This window comes from Hemitrygon akajei, chromosome 3 (genome assembly GCF_048418815.1).
Source record: "Hemitrygon akajei chromosome 3, sHemAka1.3, whole genome shotgun sequence".
Classification (NCBI taxonomy): Eukaryota; Metazoa; Chordata; class Chondrichthyes; order Myliobatiformes; family Dasyatidae; genus Hemitrygon; species Hemitrygon akajei.
The window spans coordinates 52,386,951-52,405,888 of NC_133126.1; the positions used below are offsets into that span (position 1 = coordinate 52,386,951).

The 18,938-nt window shown below is 40.8% G+C and overlaps 1 protein-coding gene and 1 long non-coding RNA gene across 2 annotated transcripts in view; both read left to right on the forward strand.

Moving 5' to 3' along the window:
* Positions 1 to 537: 537 nt before the first annotated feature.
* LOC140723286 (uncharacterized) lies at positions 538 to 10,139 on the forward strand. The gene is made up of 3 exons (XR_012097854.1): positions 538 to 552; positions 9,642 to 9,890; positions 10,076 to 10,139. It is a non-coding gene; the product is annotated as an uncharacterized lncRNA (long non-coding RNA).
* A 1,224-nt stretch (positions 10,140 to 11,363) lies between these two features.
* lgals3b (lectin, galactoside binding soluble 3b) overlaps positions 11,364 to 18,938 on the forward strand; it is a 33,647-nt gene continuing 26,072 nt past the window's right edge. Inside the window, exons 1-3 of the mRNA XM_073038983.1 lie at positions 11,364 to 11,372; positions 11,506 to 11,517; positions 12,592 to 12,915. Coding sequence (XP_072895084.1) covers positions 11,364 to 11,372; positions 11,506 to 11,517; positions 12,592 to 12,915 — 345 coding nt within the window. The remainder of the gene's footprint in view (positions 11,373 to 11,505; positions 11,518 to 12,591; positions 12,916 to 18,938) is intronic.

Sequence of the window (18,938 nt, forward strand, 5' to 3'; positions counted from 1 at the left end):
TGGACTTTTTGTCCCATTCCCATCAGGGAGAAGGCTACATAGCATTCACGCCAGGACCACCAGACTTAAAAACAGTTACTTTCCCCAAACAGTAACACCTCCACCCACTAACACCACCACTACCTTATCATTTTCTCTCAGTCATTTTATGTACGGCCTAGCGTCTCTTTATCAATCTATGTATCTTATGTATTCATATTTGTATTTGTAAATTATCATTGTGTACTTTATCTTTTGTGGGTGTTTTTATTTTACATTGGATCCAGAGTAACAATTGTTTCATTCTCCCTACACTTGTGCACAGGAAATGATGTTAAACAATCTTGAATCTTGAGGAAAAAGGAGGTACTCAATACTTTAGCTGGCTTAAGCATGGATAAATCTCCAGGACTGCATGTGATTCATTCCTGGCTACTACTGGAGGCAAAGAAAAAGAATGCTGGAGCACCCGCTGAAATTTTTAAATCTTCACTGGACATAAGGCTGGAATTTCTGGAAGCAATTGGAAGGCTCAGGATATATACATCCCGAAGAGGAAGAAGCATTCCAAAGGTAAGATGACACAACCATGGCTAACAAGGGAAATCAAAGCCATCATAAAAGCATGTAATAGAGCAAACATTAGTGGGAAATTAGGGGATTGGGAAATTTTTAAAAAGCAACTGAAGGCAATCAGGAAGGTCATTATGAAGGTAAAGATGGAATATGAAAGTAAGCTAGCCAATAAAATTGAAGAGGATACCAAAAGTTTCTTCAGATATATAAAGTGCAAAACAGAGGCAAGGGTGGATATCGGACCACAGTAAAATGATGCTGGAGAGGTAGTAATGGGGAACAAGGAAATAGCGGATGAACTGAATAAGTATTTTGCATCAGTCTTCACTGTGGAAGACACTAGCAGTATGGTGGAAGTTCCAGGTGTGAGGGGTCATGGTGTGTGAAGTTATCATAATAAGAGAGATGGCCCTTGAGAAATTGAAAGGTCTGAAGGTCAACCAGTCACCTGGACCAGATGATGAAGAGCCTAAGGTTCTGAAAGAGCTGGCTGAAGAGATTGTGGAGATGTCAGTAACGATCTTCTGCAATTCAAATTTTTTTTAATTTTTTTTTTTACAAAGCAGCACAGAATATCATAGAGCAGATACAGTACAGCATATTTATACAACCATCCCATGACAGGAAAACATAAAACTTTAAGAAACAGAAAAAAACTTCTAATTCAAGTTTAAAGTAACATACAACCAAAATTGATCCCACGCGTCTTTTCCTTCACTGTTAATTCTTCCCAACGTGTGTTCATATGCTGAAATCTTAACTATTTCCTCAGTCCATTCCCTCACAGTGGGACATCTGGGTTTTTTCCAGTTTTGCAATATAATTCTTGCAGCTGTGATGATCTTTCAAGAATCACCAGACTCTGGAATGGGTCTGGAAGACTGGAAAATTGCAAATATCACTCCAGTCTTCAAAAAGGAAGAGAGGCAGAAGAAAGGAAACTATAGGCCAGTTAGTCTGACCTCAGTGATTGGGGAGATAGTGGATTCAATTATTAAGGATGAGGTCTCAGGATACTTGGACACAGGATAAAATAGGTCATAGTCAGCATTGTTTCCTGACAAATCTGTTGGAATTTTTTGAAGAAATAACGAACAGAATAGACAAAGGAGCATTGGTTGATGTTGTGTACTTGAATTTTCGGAAGGCCTTTGACAAGGTGCCACACACATGACACTGCTTATCAAGCAATGAGCCTATGGTATGACAGGAAAGATTCTAGCATGAACAAAGCAGTGGCTGAATGGCAGGAGGCAAAGAGTGGGAATAAAGGGAGCCTTTTCTGGTTGGCTGCTGGTGACTAGTGGTTTTCCAAATGGGTCTGAGTCGGGACAGATTCTTTTTATGTTATACACCAGTGATTTGCTTGATGGAATTGATGGCTTTGTTGCAAAGTTTGCGGATGATATAAAGATAGGTGGAGGGACAGGTACTGTTGAAGAAGTAGAGAGACTACAGAAGGACTTAACAGATTAGGAGAATGGGTAAGAATGGCAGATGGAATACAGTGACAGGAAGTGTATGCTCATGCACTGAGGTAGAAGAAATGAAATGGTTGACTATTTTCTAAATGAAGAAGAAATAGGGAGGGGGTATTCATGGGTTCATTGTCCATTCAGAAATCTGATAGCAGAGGGGAAGAAGCTATTCCTAAAACACTGATTGTGTGTCAATCTCCTATACCTACTCTCTGATGGTAGTAATGACAAGAGGGCATATCTTGAGTGGTAGAGGTCTTTACTGATGGATGCTGCCTTTTTGAGGCATCTCCTTTTGATGATGTCATCGACAGTGGGGAGTCCAAGTTTACAACCCTCTGCTGCTTTTTCTGATCCCGTGCAATGGCCCCTCCATACCAAACAGTTTCAACTATTTAGAATGTTCTCCATGTTACATCTGTAGAGATTTGCTCAAGTCCTTGGTGACATACCAAATTTTCTCAAACTCCTGATTAAGTATAATCTCTGGCACACCTTCTTCATAATTGAATAAATATGTTTGGTCCAGGTTAGATCTTCAGAGATGTTGACACCCAGATTTTGAGCCCAAGTTTGTGGATGACAGAAGATTGATAGAGTTGTTGATAGTGTGGAAAATAGACTTCGGCTCCAAAGAGATTTCAATGTGTTTGCAAAATGGGCTGAAGTTTAATCTAGACACATGCAAGGTGACACATTTTGAGAGTACTAATATAACAAGAGTATACACCATGAATGATGGAGTCTTCAGGAGTACAGAAGTAAAGAGGAAGTTTGGAGTACAAGTCTGGATGTCTTTGAAGATGACAGTACAGGTAGATAGTGTACTTAGACAGGCATACGGAATACGAATCTTCATTAGTCATGGCAGTGAATACAGAAGTGATGATATTATGCTGCAAAGTGATACGACCGTGATTAGAACTCAGTTGGAGTACTGCGTGAAACTTTGGTCATCATGCTATACGAAGAATGGGATGGCGCTGAAGAGAATGCAGAGGAAATTTGCCAGGATGTTGCCTGGGATGGAGAAATTCATTTATAAGGAGGGACTGGAGAAGTTAGGTTTGTTCCTGGAGAAAGAGGCTCACCGGGGACATTATTGAGCAAAGTAAAATAAAAAGGGGTATAAATACAGCAAAATTGCAAGTATCTTTTCCCCATATGAGGTGGATAATATGAGAGAACACAAGACAAGGGGGAAGTAGTTCAGAGGGGCAAGTCTCTGGAATGTACTGCTTGAGAAATTGGGTCTGTCATATCATTTTAGATGTATCTAGATGAGCACTTGAGTTGCTTAGACATAGAAGGCTATGGCACAAACAGAGTAGAAAGTTAAAGGCATGGTCCAAGTGCTAGGAGACCAGATTAATATGAAAGGGTGCTCATGAGTGAGCATGAATGAGTTAGGCAGATGAGATGGGCAGAACGGCCTTCTTCATGTTGCAGGATTCTAACAGAAAGATATGGATTGTAAATTGACACAATCTGTAGGCAAGTGATAAAATCATGGGGAAGTTGACAGAAATGTGGAGAAAATCAAATGGGAAAAGTATATGAACAGTGTTAAATGGTAATTATATGGTTGGTGTGTATACTCAATGGGCTTAGGGCCTATTTTTATGCTTTATGAATCCAAGTGAATATTTCAGTTCAAAAGCAACATTGAGGTTCAAATTCAAAGAACTGAGAGATTACTTTTCAGTTGTGGTGAACTACATATACCTGTCTGGACACGCCCCCTGCTGACTGCTCCTGTGGCTCCTCCCACAGACCCCGGTATAAAGGCGATTGAGGCCTGAGCCCGGCCTCTCTGTCTCCAGGATGTAGTATGGTGGTCAACCACTGCTTGTTCAATCTTCCAGTCAATAAAAGCCGATATCTCGCCTTCACGTCTCAGAGAGAGTTATTGATGGTGCATCATCAGTATTACAATATTTCAGTTTAAACCTTCTTGATTCATCAGTCAGGAATTTGCAGGAGTCCCAGGGCTAATAGCAAGATGAATTAGGAACTGTTCACAATTTTAATATGCCTCTGTGACTCAGACCCCCAGACAATCTTATTAAACCACAGTAAATAAGTTTTAGTGACTAAAATAAAGGCCTCATTTGAGGAAACGTCTTTGGATTTTTGCAGGCTTGGCAACAGCAACCTTTAGCCACAGCAGCAGAAATCCTACTGTGCTAAACTTTGGCAGATTCAATTTAACATAGTATACAGATCAACAAAGTAACATGCCTACGGAAGACACCACCTCCCTGGGGTGGCTCTCATCTCCGTAGCATCTGGACAACAAAGACACCCAAGTGAGACTATTGTTAAACTGGCATTTTGGAGAGAGAATGGAAATCTGGTTGAATAATACCATAACAGCAACCTCTCACTTAACATCGGCAAAACCAAAGAGCTGATTATTGACTGTAGGAGGAAGAAACTGGTGGTCCGTGAGCCAGTCCTTATTGGCTTTTATCAAGCTTTATGTGTGCAATTTTTCATGGATTCTATTGCATTTCTTTGTTCTACTGTGAATGCCTGCAAGAAAATGAATCTCAGGGTTGTAAATCATGACATAAAGGTACTTTCATAATAAATTTACGCTGAACTTTGACTACAGCTTCAATGCTACAATTCCATGGAAATTCATTGCCAGTCTCCAAGTTCTGGGAGCTAATACCTCCCTGACCAGCAGATAACAATTGGTAAGGCTAGGCAGCAACACTTCTGCCACAATAATCCTCAGCACAGGAGCTCCAAAAGGTTGTGTCTTCAGCCCTCTGCTCCCCAACAATCCTGACTGGGTGGCCACATTATCCCCTAACTCCATCTACGACTTTGCAGATGACACCACTGCAGTGGGCTGCATCTTAAATAACAATGAGTCAGAATACAGGGAGGAGATAGAGAGCTTAGTAACATGTTGCCGTCACAACATTCTTTTCCTCAGTGTCAACCTAACAAAGGAGAACAGACTCCTGTTTTCAACAACAGTGTTGAAGTTGAGAGGGTGAGGGTTTCAAGTTCCAAGGAGTGAACATTATAAACACTCAGCCCTGGTCCAACCATGTAATCAATGTTTTGCCGATTAAAAAGATTAACTTGTTGAGGCTGAGAGCAGAAAATGAACCAGTGTTCAGCTCACTACTCCATGACAGCCAAGATCCCCCCCACCTGAGTCCATCCCACCTGCTTGGGTTTGACCTGTCCCCCTCTCTTCACTCTACTACAATTGGGCGGGTGGTGCAGGAATCGTGGGTCCATGCTGCCAGGTTCAGGAGTAAATGATGCCCTGCAACCATCGGGCTCCTGGACCAGCTTCACTCGCCTCAGCGCTGAACTGGTGCCGCAGCTCTGAACTCGCCTTTGAGGAATCTGCAGTCCATGGTCTCTATCATTTGCTTACTTTTTCATTATTTGCACAATTTGTTCTTTTTCCACACATTGGATTTCATTGGTCTTTGTTGTTGAGTGTTTCTCATGGATTCCATTGTGTTTCCGTTTTGTGGCTCCCTGCAAAATGATGAATCAAGGTTGTATATAGTGTACATACATACACAATAAATTAACCTTTAGGGAATCCTGCAGAAGAATTACCTTTGCAACTAAGATTTTTGAATATTCTCTCCATTTAGAAAGTAGTTTTACACTTTTATTTCTTCCTCCAAAGTGCATGACCATACACTTTCCGACACTGTATTCTATCTGCAACTTCCTTGTGCATTCTCCTGTTCTGTACAAGTCCTTTTGTAGCCTCTCTGCTTCCTCAACGATATCTACCTCTCTACCTTTCTTCACATCATTTGCAAACTTTGCTACAAAACCATTAATTCCATCATCCAAATTATTGACATAAAACATAAAAAGAATCTGTCCTAACACAGACCGCTGTGGAACACCACTAGTCACTGGCAGCCAACTAGAAAAGGCTCGCTTCATTCCCACTCTGCCTCCTGCCATTCAGCTAATCTTCTATCCATGCTGGTATCTTTCAGGTATTAACCACAAGCACTTAAATTGTTAACCAGGCTCATGTGTGATACCTTATCAAAGGCTTTCTGTAAATTCAAGTACCGGTACACAACATTGACCAATTATCCTTTGACTATCCTGCTTGTTATTTCTTCAAAAAATTACCAACAGATTTCTCAGGGAAGATTTTCTCTTGAGCAAATCATGCTGATATCAGCCTATTTTTATCCTGTGCCTCCAAGTACCCTGAAACCACAATCTTAACAATCGACTCCAACGTCTTTCCAACCACTAATTTCCTTTCTTCTGCGTCTTTCCCTTCTTGAAGAGTGGAGTGACATTTGCAATTTTCCAGTTCTCTGGAACCAAGCTGGAATCTATTGATTCTTGAAAGATCATAACACATGCCTCCATGATCTCTTCAGCCACCTCTTTTAGTACCCTGGCGTATACACCATCTGATCCAGCCTACTTATCTATCTGCAGACCTTTCAGTTTCCCAAGCACCTTTTCCCTAATAATAGCAACTTAACTCATTTCTTTCCTCAGACACTCTTGCACTTCTGGCACACTGCTAGTGCCTTCCACAATAAGGACTGATGCAAAACACTTATTCAGCTCATCCACCATTGCTACTTCTCCAGCATTGTTTTCCAGCGGTCCAATATCTACTTTATCCTTTCTTTTATATAAGCTGAAGAATCCTTTGGTACCCTTTTTAATATTATTAGCTAGTTTACCTTCATATTCCATCTTTTCCCTCTTTATGACTTATAGTTGCCTTTTGAGGATTTAAAAAAAGCTGACCAAACTTCTAACTTTCCACTAATTTTTGCTCTATTATATGCTCTCTCCTTGGCTTTGACCTCCCTCGTCAGCCATAGTTGTGACGTCCTGCCTTTAGAATTTTTTTGTGATGTGTCTATCCTGCAACCTTCAAAGTGCTCCCAGAAACTCCAGGTCTGCCATCAGCACTGCTAGTGTTCCCTTTCAATCAACTATGGCCAGCTCCTCGCTCATTCTCTGTAATTCTCTTTACTCCATTTTAATACTGATAGATCTGACTTTAGCTTCTTCCTTTCAAATTGCACGGGGAGTTCTATCATATTATGATCTCTGCCTTCTAAGGGTTCATTTACCACACTCCCTCTAATCAATTCTGCACAACACCCAATCTAGAATAACTGAGGTGGGCTCAACTATGAGCTGCTCTAAAAAGCCATCTTGTAGGCATTCGACAAAATCCCCATTTTGGTATCCAGCACCAACCTGATTTTCCCCAATCTACCTGTATTTTGAAATCCCCATGACTATCATAACATTGCCCTTTTGACATGCATTTTCTCTCTCCCATTGCAATTTGTGGCCCATATATTTGCCACTGTACAGAGGCCTGTATATAACTCCATCAAAGTCTTTTTAATCTTGCAGTTTCTTAGCTCTACTCACAATGATTCTACACCTTCTGATTATATGTCACCTCAGTCCAAGGATTTGATTTGATTTTATTCTTTACCAACAGAGCCATGCCGAGCAAATCTGCCCATGAGAATGTTGGTCCACCTCATTTTCAGGTGTAACCTATCCCTATTGTACCGGTCATTACCTTCTCCAGAAGAGATCCCAATAATCCAGAAATTTCATCCCCTTGCCCCCATTCATCAGCCATGCATTTATCTGCCAAATATTCCTGTTCTTACCCTCACTGGCATGTGGCACAGGCAGCAACCCAGAGATTTACTATCCTGGAGGTCCTGCTTTTCAGCATTCTACCTAGCTCCCTAAATTCTCTCTTCAGGACCACCTCACCTTTCCAATCTAAGGCATTGGTACTGATATGCACCAAGACTTCTTACACTACCCCTTTAGAAGGCTGTGAACTCAATCCAAGGCATCCCTAGCACTTGAGAGACAACATACCATCCAGGCATCTCTATCAAGTTCACAGAATCTCATCTCTGTTCCTTTTACAATGGAATCTCCTTTCACTACTGTAGTCCTCTTCTCTCTTCCGAGCCACAGCTCCAGACTCTGTGCCAGAGACCCGGTCGCTGTGGCTCGTCTGGTAGGCCGTCTCTCCTAACAAAATTCAATACAGTGTACTTATTATTGAGGGGAATATCTACAGAGGTACTCTGCACTGGCTACCCATTTCCTTCCCCTTTCCCGACAGTCTTTCAGATACCTGCCTCCTGCAACCTTGGAGTGACTACCTCCCCGTAACTCCTATTGATCACCTCCTCAGTCGTCCATAGGAGCTGAAGGTCACTGAGCTGCAGCTCCAGATTTTTTTAAAAAAAATGCATTCTCAGAGGAGCTGCAGTTTGGTGCATCTGGTGCAGATGTGGTTACCTTAAAGGGTAGAGGTGTCCCAGAATTCCCATATTTCCAACAAAGAACAAAACGCAGCCCAGGGGCCATTTTCATTGCAATAACCATACACTAACAGATGAGGAATGAAGAATAGAAAAAAAATTCTACCACCAGGTACTTACCTCACCCAAGCCTGAAGAGCCAAAGCCACCATAACGCTGACACAATGGCCACTCCGTTTGCCCCTGCCTTATTCTTATTTGCTATTGCAAATGAATCCCATTCACTGATTGGCCAGTTCAAACTCTGAAAGCAATTGTGAAGTGCCGATTTTTTAAATCTTCAATTGCAGACTTTCCATCAGGCAGAAAATATAAAAGCCTGAAAATACATACTGTACCACCAGGTTTCAACTCTGCTGTTGTAAGACTACTGAACAGGTCCATAGTACAGTAAGGTAAACAAAACCTCACATGATCTTGTACTTTATCGTCTACCTGCACTGCACTTGCTCTGTAGCTGTTGCACTTTATTCTTCATTCTGTTGTTGCTCACCTTGAACCACCTCAATATACTGTGCAATGATTTGCTCTGACCAACAGTATGCAAGGCAAGCTTTTCACTCTGCCTCAGTACATGTAATGATAATAAATCAATTCCACTTATTTTTTGAAGCAGCAGCATCTTACAAATCTAACAGCAGTGCTTGTTAAGCTTGGTTTTCAGGTCATTATAATTATTTATCAGTTTACACTTCTACTTGCACACATTTGAACAGAAATTCCTTAATTCTGCTCTTATCCTGGATGCTGTTTCTTTGTTCTGTGATTTTGGACTGCTGAAACCTTTATAATCAGTATGAACCCTTCTAGCTGTTATACCACTTAATGAATACACTCGCAATTTTACAACAAATTTTTTTTTAAGTTAGCTATCTAAAAAGCTGTTTCTCTCGATAAAAATGCGATTCTTGCCAGTATTTTGTTTTATTTCCTGTGCTGTATTGTTACGACGCCCTGCAGTCAAAATGGGTGTTGTACAAATACAGAGAGAAAAGGCCTGTAGGTATATGGGGCAAACGCAAATGGGCCCAGCTCGGTTAATTTGGCTAGTTTGGGACGTTTGGCATGGACGAGCTGGGGGCAAAGGGCCCGTTTCCGCATTGTATAACCGACTCCAAGTAGACTGTTGAAACTACTCGGCTCTCACAATTCCATTCACCTGGTTTTTGTGTACCTATTCCACATGGCAATTCACCTACACTGGAGTTGATTTACAATTTACCTACCAACCAAATGCAAATATTACTCTTTTTTTTATTTCCAGCTCCGTCGCCCAAAACCGGTCACATCAAGATTTTATCCGCCTATCAAAATAAGGTCATGTCTGGGCGGTTCTGCCGCTCCACCCTGATCATATGAAGGGCGAGGCTATGCGATGACTGTTTTGAGGGCGCCAGTAAAGTTTTAAAGGCTGTAGTAAGTGAAGTTGTGATCAAATTACAGGCAGGACTCGGGCCAGGTATACGGATAGTATTTTACCCACGGATCGTGCGGTGCGTGTCTTCGAGCCGAGGTGAGTGAGTTTCGGGAACGATTCATGAGCGTTTTGCCGTCCTTCCGTTTTTTTAACGCAATCAGACGGCTGGAATGGAGGGCCCAGACGGGTGGGCTGAGTCCAGCTCCGCGATTTCTTTATTGTAAAACTTATCTAAACTCGGAGCCAGCACTGATTCACTCGTTGCCCCTTTCTTTCTGCAGGTTTCCTCTCCGATTGCATCAAGAAAATCATGGTAAGAAATTACAAATCTTTATATTCCTATTAAAATGGAAGTGGTCTTTACCTAACGCGGAAGCTATCAATTTAATATAGTTTCTCTCCAGTGGAACACAGGCTAGCAGTCTCAAAAAGTATCGGATGTCAATTGCCCTCGCCCACTTCTCCTACTCCACTCCCAGCACATAGTTCCCACGCCACCTCCATCTCCCCCATCTGGTCCAATCCCTTTAAATCACCTCCCCGGCACGTTACTTGCTCCCTCCCTCCAGGTCGCATCTCCACCCACATCCCGTGTCACTTCTTCACCACCCACTGTTTCTCTACGTCTTTCCTTCTTCCTTCCCTCCCACTTCTCCCCTGCAAAGAGATAACCATGGAAAATCGTGTTGGAAAACAAATGCCCCAGACACATTATTTTGCACCTAAATTATCCTTACATCATTGAAGCAACGTCCCCTAAATGTGATTTGGTTGTCCAACTGGGGTGGATTTAAGAAATAACTTAATACAGTATATTGTAAAATTGTGGAATTGTAGATAGTTGTAGTTTCTGCTACTATAGTTTTACTTTTTCTTTGTGGTTGAAAAGAACCTGGTGTAACGTAGAGTTACACGTATTTAGATTCACTTTTATATGCCCATAAGTATATGATCCTTCCCACAATCCAGAAATGTTGAAGACTTGCAAAAAACATTATAGCGAGTTTTGCGTAACTAAATCTTTTTGGACACAAACCAAAGTTCACTACTAAATGTTAATTTAATTAAAAATCGCTTACACACACCTGTGTTATTTCTCTTGTGTATAATGTAAGTTTACATGTAATTTGTATTCTGTGTGCTGTCTGTACCCATGTACCTGTGATGTTGCTGCAAACAGGTTTTTCATTGTATCTGTACATGAGGTCATGTGGAAGATGAAATATTTGAGGGAAAACTAAGAGGAAACTTCTTCACTCAGAGGGTGGTGAGAGTGTGGAACAAGCTGCCTGTGGTAGTGGTGAATTCTAGCTTGATTGCAAGTCTTAAGAGAAGTTTGCACAAGTTCGTGGATGGGAGGTCGACAGAGGGTGATAGTCCAGATGTGTGTTGATGGGATGAGGTAGATCGGCATGGGCTAGATGGGCCAAAGGGCCTGTTCCTGTGCTGTAGTGCTCCATAATTCTGAGACATGACAATAGATTCAGCTTGACTTTTCTGGAAATTTCTTAGCTAAAACTTTGGTGTGTGAACCAATGAATAAATGATCAAAAGTTATTAAATTCTAGTATGACACATGTAACTTCTCCCCTTCCAATCATCATCTAGAGACAGATGACTTAAATAATTTTCTTCTAAAAGCTAATATTTAATATTTTGTTATTCCTTGCTTGCAATAATTCATTTGAACATGATTCCTTTTCTTTTACAGGATGAATTTTCTGTGAGTATGAAACTCTGTTTTTGACATCAGAAATTTTATTAATACCTTTCAAATATACCGGTATATTTATTGAGATATAGAGCCGTGTCACCCAATTAACCCTAACCTAATCATGGCATGATTTACAATGACTAATTAACTTAGTAACTGGTACGTCTTTGGACTGTGGGAAGAAACCAAAACGTCTGGAGAAAACCTACATATTCCACAGGGAGGATATATATCATCCTAACGAATTATGTCAGAATTGAATTCCTGTGCCCTGACCTGTAGTAGTGTCACGCTAACCTCTATGCTAATATGGCAACCCTATTCAACAGTAATGTTGTTTAGATTCTGTTCTAACAGGGTTATAATCAAATACTATTAATCATTTGTTTGATTTCCTTCTTCAATTTATGTACCCATCCATTCATGCTTCAGAGTTTAGAGGCTACATTTTAAATATTGCTTTGTTTGTACCCTCCTCCAGCCTAAACTCAAGTTAGTGTTTGGAATAGGCGGACCATAACATTTTCCACATCTATATGCACATCTTCTCTTTATCCTTATGGATACTTTTTGTATCTCTAACTTTGGTAATCTTTCACATGTAGAGCTTGTTTTCTCTTTTGGGTTACTCAAAGGTTCCCTGATAATTACTTTTCTCTTTCTCTTTCCCTCATATTGCCTTTGAAAGGTCCATAGTTCTTTATTTTCCCAATCCAACATGTACCTTGGTCGAAGTTGAATTAGTTAGCCTATTTATTCTCCAAGTTGGATGACTAGGCTCCCTGTGGAACAATCTAAGTGTGTGTGATGTGCTCTGAAAGCATATTGCGCAGTGCCTGTCGAAGAATCGGGGTCAGGTTCCACATCACTGGCATACCATATGTCATGACATTTGTTGTTAGTTAACAGTTATTAGCTGAGTCCCCTCTTTGACTGTAATTTCATGCCTTTCCTTTCAAATATGAATTGCGATTAACTATTACTGCTAACCATACTTATTAGCCCTATCAAGATCTTATTTTTTTATTTTGTCAATCTTTATTTTTCTTAAGTATATTTTATATATTAAAAATATCATTTTAGTTGGAAGATGCACTGGGTCCTGATGCTTCAAGTGCAGCCAAATTGAATGCAGGTGCCACAAATCCACAACCAGGGCAGCCGGGACAGCCGGGACCGTGGCCACAGCCGGGACAGCCGGGAGCTTGGCCACAGCCGGGACAGCCGGGAGCTTGGCCACAGCCGGGGCAGCCGGGAGCTTGGCCACAGCCGGGGCAGCCGGGAGCTTGGCCACAGCCGGGGCAGCCGGGAGCTTGGCCGAGTCAGCCAGGACAGCCAGGGCAGCCAGGGCCATGGGGACCTTGGCCTGGGCAGCCAGGACAGCTGGGACCTGCTGTTGGGCCATTGGTAAGTGTTGATCTTGTTTGAAATTAATACATTATACATGCATGTTCAATAATTTCCAGGCCTTATTTTAGGTGTCAACCCTGTAACTGAACTAGGATTACATATCTTAAAGGTTTGAAGATTTTGTACTGTTGTAACATTGTGTTGTAAATGGATCAAATTTTGTTCCATGCCATGGTTATTTTCAGACACACATTACAATAAACACTTGGCCTTTACAAAAGAAACCACAGATCATCAAAGATATAAGCAGTTGGCTCTTTGATATTAAGTAAATCAAAGAGCAGTGAAGCAAATGAAAATTTTAAATTAAAAATAAACAGCAAATGCTGGAATTTTGAACTATAAACTAAAAAATGGTGTAGGCGATGTTGACAAAGGCTCCCAAAGTGTAAAGATTATGTTTCTCTTTCCAGCTACTGAGTGTCTCCAGCATTTTTTATTTTACTTTCAGATAAAGTTAGGAAAGGCAGCAAGATGGAAAACCTTCATTTTGTGAATATTTTAAATGTAGAAGGAGAGGTAGAAAGGAGAATTCCAAAATGGAATTCAATATCAAACTCAACAATTTTAGTTAACTTGCTTAACTGCTCGTATTAGAGTTCCGCTGTAAAATTATCCAGTTGTAATACTCAAGGGTTCATTTATTATTGAAGAATGTATCCCTATACGACTTGAAATTTGTTTTCTCCAGATAGCCACAAAACAAAGACCATGAAAGTCATTCAGAGAGAAACATCAACCCCCTCCACTGAACAAAAAAGGAACGGCGTTACGATCGTCACTCCCCCCCCCCCAAAATGGAACAGGAACATCGACCGCCCAGAAAGCAACCCCTCCCCCACACAAAGCTAGCAGAACATCAAATCCCCAAACACACTCTCCTTGCACAACAAAACAGAAAAGGATTGAGTGATTTTATAAAAAACGGTAAGTCTGAAGAAGTCCACAGTCCATAAACACAATCGTCCAATCCGTAAACGCAGAATCAGGATACCGTCCGACGATGACTGACATTCATTGAAAGAGAGGGACACCATGTGAGGCAGAGAGGCCTACCCGCCTGCCTCACAGCGAAAGGCCACTCACAGACTCCTCCTCTGGCAATGATCAGAAGGCAGGTAGTTGGCATGAAACTCACGCTCATCCTCTGCATTCAACTCGATGTTTCAATTGGCTTTGGCGCTTTAATTGGTGATTAATGGACCCTTTAAATGGCAAAAATGGTTGCTCGTGCCCCAATTTGAAGTCTCTTTGCATTGAGGCCAAGCACGTGCTCGCGTCCCGGAATCTTCTTGGAGACAGTAAAGCACTGGATCACTCAAACAATCTCCAAACAGTAAATCACAGGCACTAGGAGTTCCAGAAACACAGTTAACATGAAACATGGACAAAAAGAAGTTTAAAAAAAAAAAAAAAAATTTGTTTGCTATCTAAAAGATGTTGACCTAGGAAGTGTTGTACACTGGTGCCAGCTTGACCATAGTGTTAACCAGCATCATCTTGATCGGTAGAATATTAACTCAGGATTTCTTCATCCATGAATATGACTAAGCACTTAAAACACTTTTGATTTCAGGTTCTGCCAGAGCTCTGACCTTCATTTCACATCTTTACTGGTCTGTTTTCTCTCTTCCTCTATTCTAACTGCCCATTTATTCTTTTAACTACACCGTATCCTCATTATATGCGGGGGATACGTTCCTTGCAGTCGACACATAATGGGAAAACGCATGATGTGAATAATTATTTAAATGGAGAAAATAGGGATGTGTTCCAGAGAGCTTCCTAAATATGTTTTATCTGTAATTTATTCACATTTTCATACCAATACGAAACAAAAGCAATACCACAAGGCACATTTGTGTTATATTTCATCAATTTAAGGTAATATTCAACGTAATAAATCATAGAAAGTTAACATACTAGGAATTACAGTACTCACCAACAGTGGCAGGTGTGTTTGCTCCAGGAGATGAGTGGGTGTTGTGGTGTCAGGATCATATCAAGCACAGCAAGGGGTGAAGAAAGACTCTCAGAACTCTTAGAACTGCCGGCAGCAGGAGATGACACCGGTTTGAATAAAGTGGTGAGGGTTGTTTGCTTGGCAGCATTTTGTTTTTCAGCATAAATTTGCTTGTAGGGAAGAAGGGTTGACGGCAGGGAATGACTGAAATGCTGACTCCGTTCTAAACTTGGGTCTGTGTCCATCGCCATTTGTGCCAAGTGTTCTGACTTCCACCATTCCCTCACCATTGGTAACCTCCCGGGATTTTCAAAATTGTCTGTTGCTTGCAGCATCTGAGAGAGAGATCGCCCTAAAAAAAAACGCCTTGAATGTGGATCACATCTTGGTCAAGTGGCTGAATCAGCGATGTTGTTTTAGGCTCCAGGAAACGCACTGTTATGTTAGGATGACTGCTGTCCAATGTTTAGGATGGGCTGGCGCATTGTCAAGCAACAAAAGAACTTTAAAGGGAAGATTCTGTTCAGGTAGTACCATCCCAGAGCTGTGTTACCTTCAGCTGATGCCGCGCTGTTTATAATTTCCAACTTTTTTTCAAGTATTAAAGTGGTTGTCTGCCACTCGGCTGATGGCCCAAGACATGACATCGGACGCTTAGGAGGTATAGTTAAATATTTCAAGCACAAAATCACTGCACCTTAGGTAAAACCAACAAAAGTTTAAGAGCGCAAGATCGCGCATCCATATGTTACCAAAACCAATGCGAGACTGGCAGAAGTGAGACTGTGAGGCGCGCGCACCTGACTTTTATTGGCGGGAAAGTGGTGCTCCTCGCATATCTGTGAGGTTTGGACGCATATAAAGAGACGTTGGTAGAAATAGGTTCCTTGCATAACTGTGAATCCACATAGTCTGAAGACGCATATAACAAGGATAGGGTGTAGATGGTTCTGTAAACATTGGTGCCACCCTGAACACATCCCATCAGAAATATTCTCTTTGCCCTAAACTTCCCTCCACATAAACCAAACTTGATTTTGATTTTGTAGTTATGAGAGAAGAGTCACTGATCTGAACTTGCTGTGTTTTCAGATTTCTAGCATCCACAGATGTGTTTTGATTTTTCATTTGCATATGAAAAAGGGAAGACATCACAGCATAGTCAGAAAGGGAGCTTATACAGTTGGCCCTCCTTATCTGCGAATTCCGCATCCACGAATTCAACCAATTGTGAAAACCCGGAAGTGCTCTTCCAGCACTTGTTTGAGCATGTACAGACTTTTTTTCTTGTCATTATTCCCTAAACAATGCAGTATAACAGCTATTTTACATAGCATTTACATTGTATTAGGTATTATAAGTAATCAAGAGATGATTTAAAGTATACGGGAATATGTGCGAGGGTTATCGTGGATCAGGATCGAAAAAAATTGTAAGTTCTCTTACTAAGTAAGTCAGAACAGGTACAACGGTATTAGCGTCAGTTAGTCAAATGTTTGCATTCGTATATAGTATATATTTTACCTTTCTATGCATATAAAACACTTAAGAACGTTATGTTTGAACGCCGGGCTCGGGAAGTTCCCGAGATCGATCTCTATCGACAGATCGCTATGGAGTGCGCACTCCACCGTGCCGAGTTGATGCGGAGGATCAAAAACCCAAAACCCAATAATTAAACCACTGCGTTGCTTAGTAATAATTGTAGCTTTCATCGGGGCAGAGCCTTTCTCACTTTATCCTTTAAAATTGTTCCGATCGTTGACCGACGTAGCCTAATGCTTTTCCAGTGATCGATGGCGTTTCACCTCTTTCCGATCGCTTTATTATTTCCACTCTATTTTCAATCGTTATTGTGATTATTTTCGTGAACAGAAACACTGCAGATTCAGATCTCTACCACTGGATCCTAATGTCCACCACACTGAGACAGGTTAAATAAGGTCGTGGGTTCCACTGGGTCCTAAGGTCCACCGCATTGAGACAGGTTAAATAAGGGGCTTGAGCATCTGTGAATTTTGACATCCGTGAGGGGTCCCGGAACCAATCCCTCGCGGATAAGGAGGGCCAACTGTATAAGCAAAATTTGAATTGGTGAATGCATTCAAATTAGAGAGAATTTGTAGATTTGGAGTCCGTACCTGTGTGAAAAAAATTGAAAAATCTGTAGATTCTGAAAATCAGAAACAAAAAGAAAGCAGAAATGATCAGAAACACTCAAAAGGTAAGGCAGCATCTTCTCAAACAGTTCCTGCTCATAATCTAACTTCTGTAGAGCAACAGGAATCTGTAAATTTTGCTGATGGTATAAAGTTAATAACTTTGAAAAAGTATTAATGGATTGTGGACTTGTAAAGTTCAAACAAATGTTGGCCTAAAGTTTGAAACATAGAAAACTTACAGCACAATACAGGCCCTTCGGCCCACAATGCTGTGCGGAACATGTACTTACTTTAGAAATTACCTAGGGTTACCCATAGTCCTCTATTTTTCTAAGCTCCATGACCCTATCCAGGAGTCTCGTAAAAGACCCTGTTGTATTTGCTACAACCTTAGTGATTAAATAGGGATAAATTCAGGCTCAAATAAAAACAAAATCCTCTAAAATGCAAGTAGAGTTAGATAAAAATCATACACAAATTTAATTTTAGGTTTACAGTAGTCCAAAGAGGATGGCCCAACAATCCTCTACGGATTTGCCACCCTGCTGCTCTATCACCTCACTTCACACTGCCCTTTCATCCCCAAGCTCACATTGGCTGAATCCTAGTAAGGAAATGGAGGAACCAGATTTTGTTTGGTCTTTATATCTCAGAGTTCAACAACTTTCTCCCTGCAGTAAATAGGCATTAAGCAAGTATCCCTTTCAACATACGCAAAGTGCTGGAGGAACTCAGCAGGCCAGGTAGCATCTGTGGAAAAGAGTAAATGGTCAACGTTTCAGGCCGAGTATTCCCTTCATCAGGATCCCCTTTGACAGCCAGTGAGCTGGGCATATGCTTTGCCAGTTATAAAAGCAAAATGATTTTATAAAAACATTTTTGAATATTCAGTGACATTTAAAATTATTGAAATTGAAGTGATTTTGTTTTTTGAAATCAGTCATTTTGTTGAAGTCTAAAACACTGATATTTCTAATGTTTTCAATTATTTAAAAAAGTTACTGTGAGCTTTGCTTTTTTGGAAGTAGACAGGATCTGGAGATTTTTCCAGGGACAGGATTTGAAAGTTATTCTCCAGCTTGCTGCAGGAGAAGGGCAGCAAGAGATGCTTGTCACTGGAATGTTCACCCCAGACAGACTTGATGGGTAGAAGAATGTTTTGGTGCTTTAAAGAAATTCTGAGCCAGTGTGGTTATGTCCATTTAGTTGCTGCCGAACGCAGGGTTCTGGGTCCTATCGAACAATAGGACTGAAGAGTCTGTTCAACTGGTAGCACGCTGTTTGAACCAGGAAGTAATTAACATTAGTTAATAATTGAATTTTAGGTCAAATTGCATACAGGAAAATAAATGCAAAGGAAAATAAGGACAAACAGAATTTACACTTTTTAATCTAAAAGCATTTATATCTCCAGCTACAGCTAAGTTCTGACTGAATAAACTCCAAAATTTAATTAGAGTTGGTTTTCGGTTTCAGAATAATTTTTGACTGTAATTAAGACTTGTGTTGCCTCTTAAATATTTGTTTACAATGAAATGAGTAAGACATTCTTTTGACCCGGTTGGTATGTATTACACAAATGCAACAATCAGGCATCTTACTATGCACTTTAAGATTGTCTCTCTCAGGCTTACAGCCATGCAAACCTAGTGTTTTGCCTACAATAGGGGAAAGGCAGTTTAGTATGTTTCTCATCACTGTTCTAGTAAAATCCATCAATATGAATGCAAAATATACATGTAGATCCACTCAGGATAAAAGTAATGAACTGGAACATGCTCTTAACTGGGGAAAACTGTTGACAAACAGTAATGTGATCAATGGCATGTTTCTGAGCTTCCACTCTATAGCAACATAGTCCGAATAATGCTGGAGGTTGATGTTTGTGCAACAGT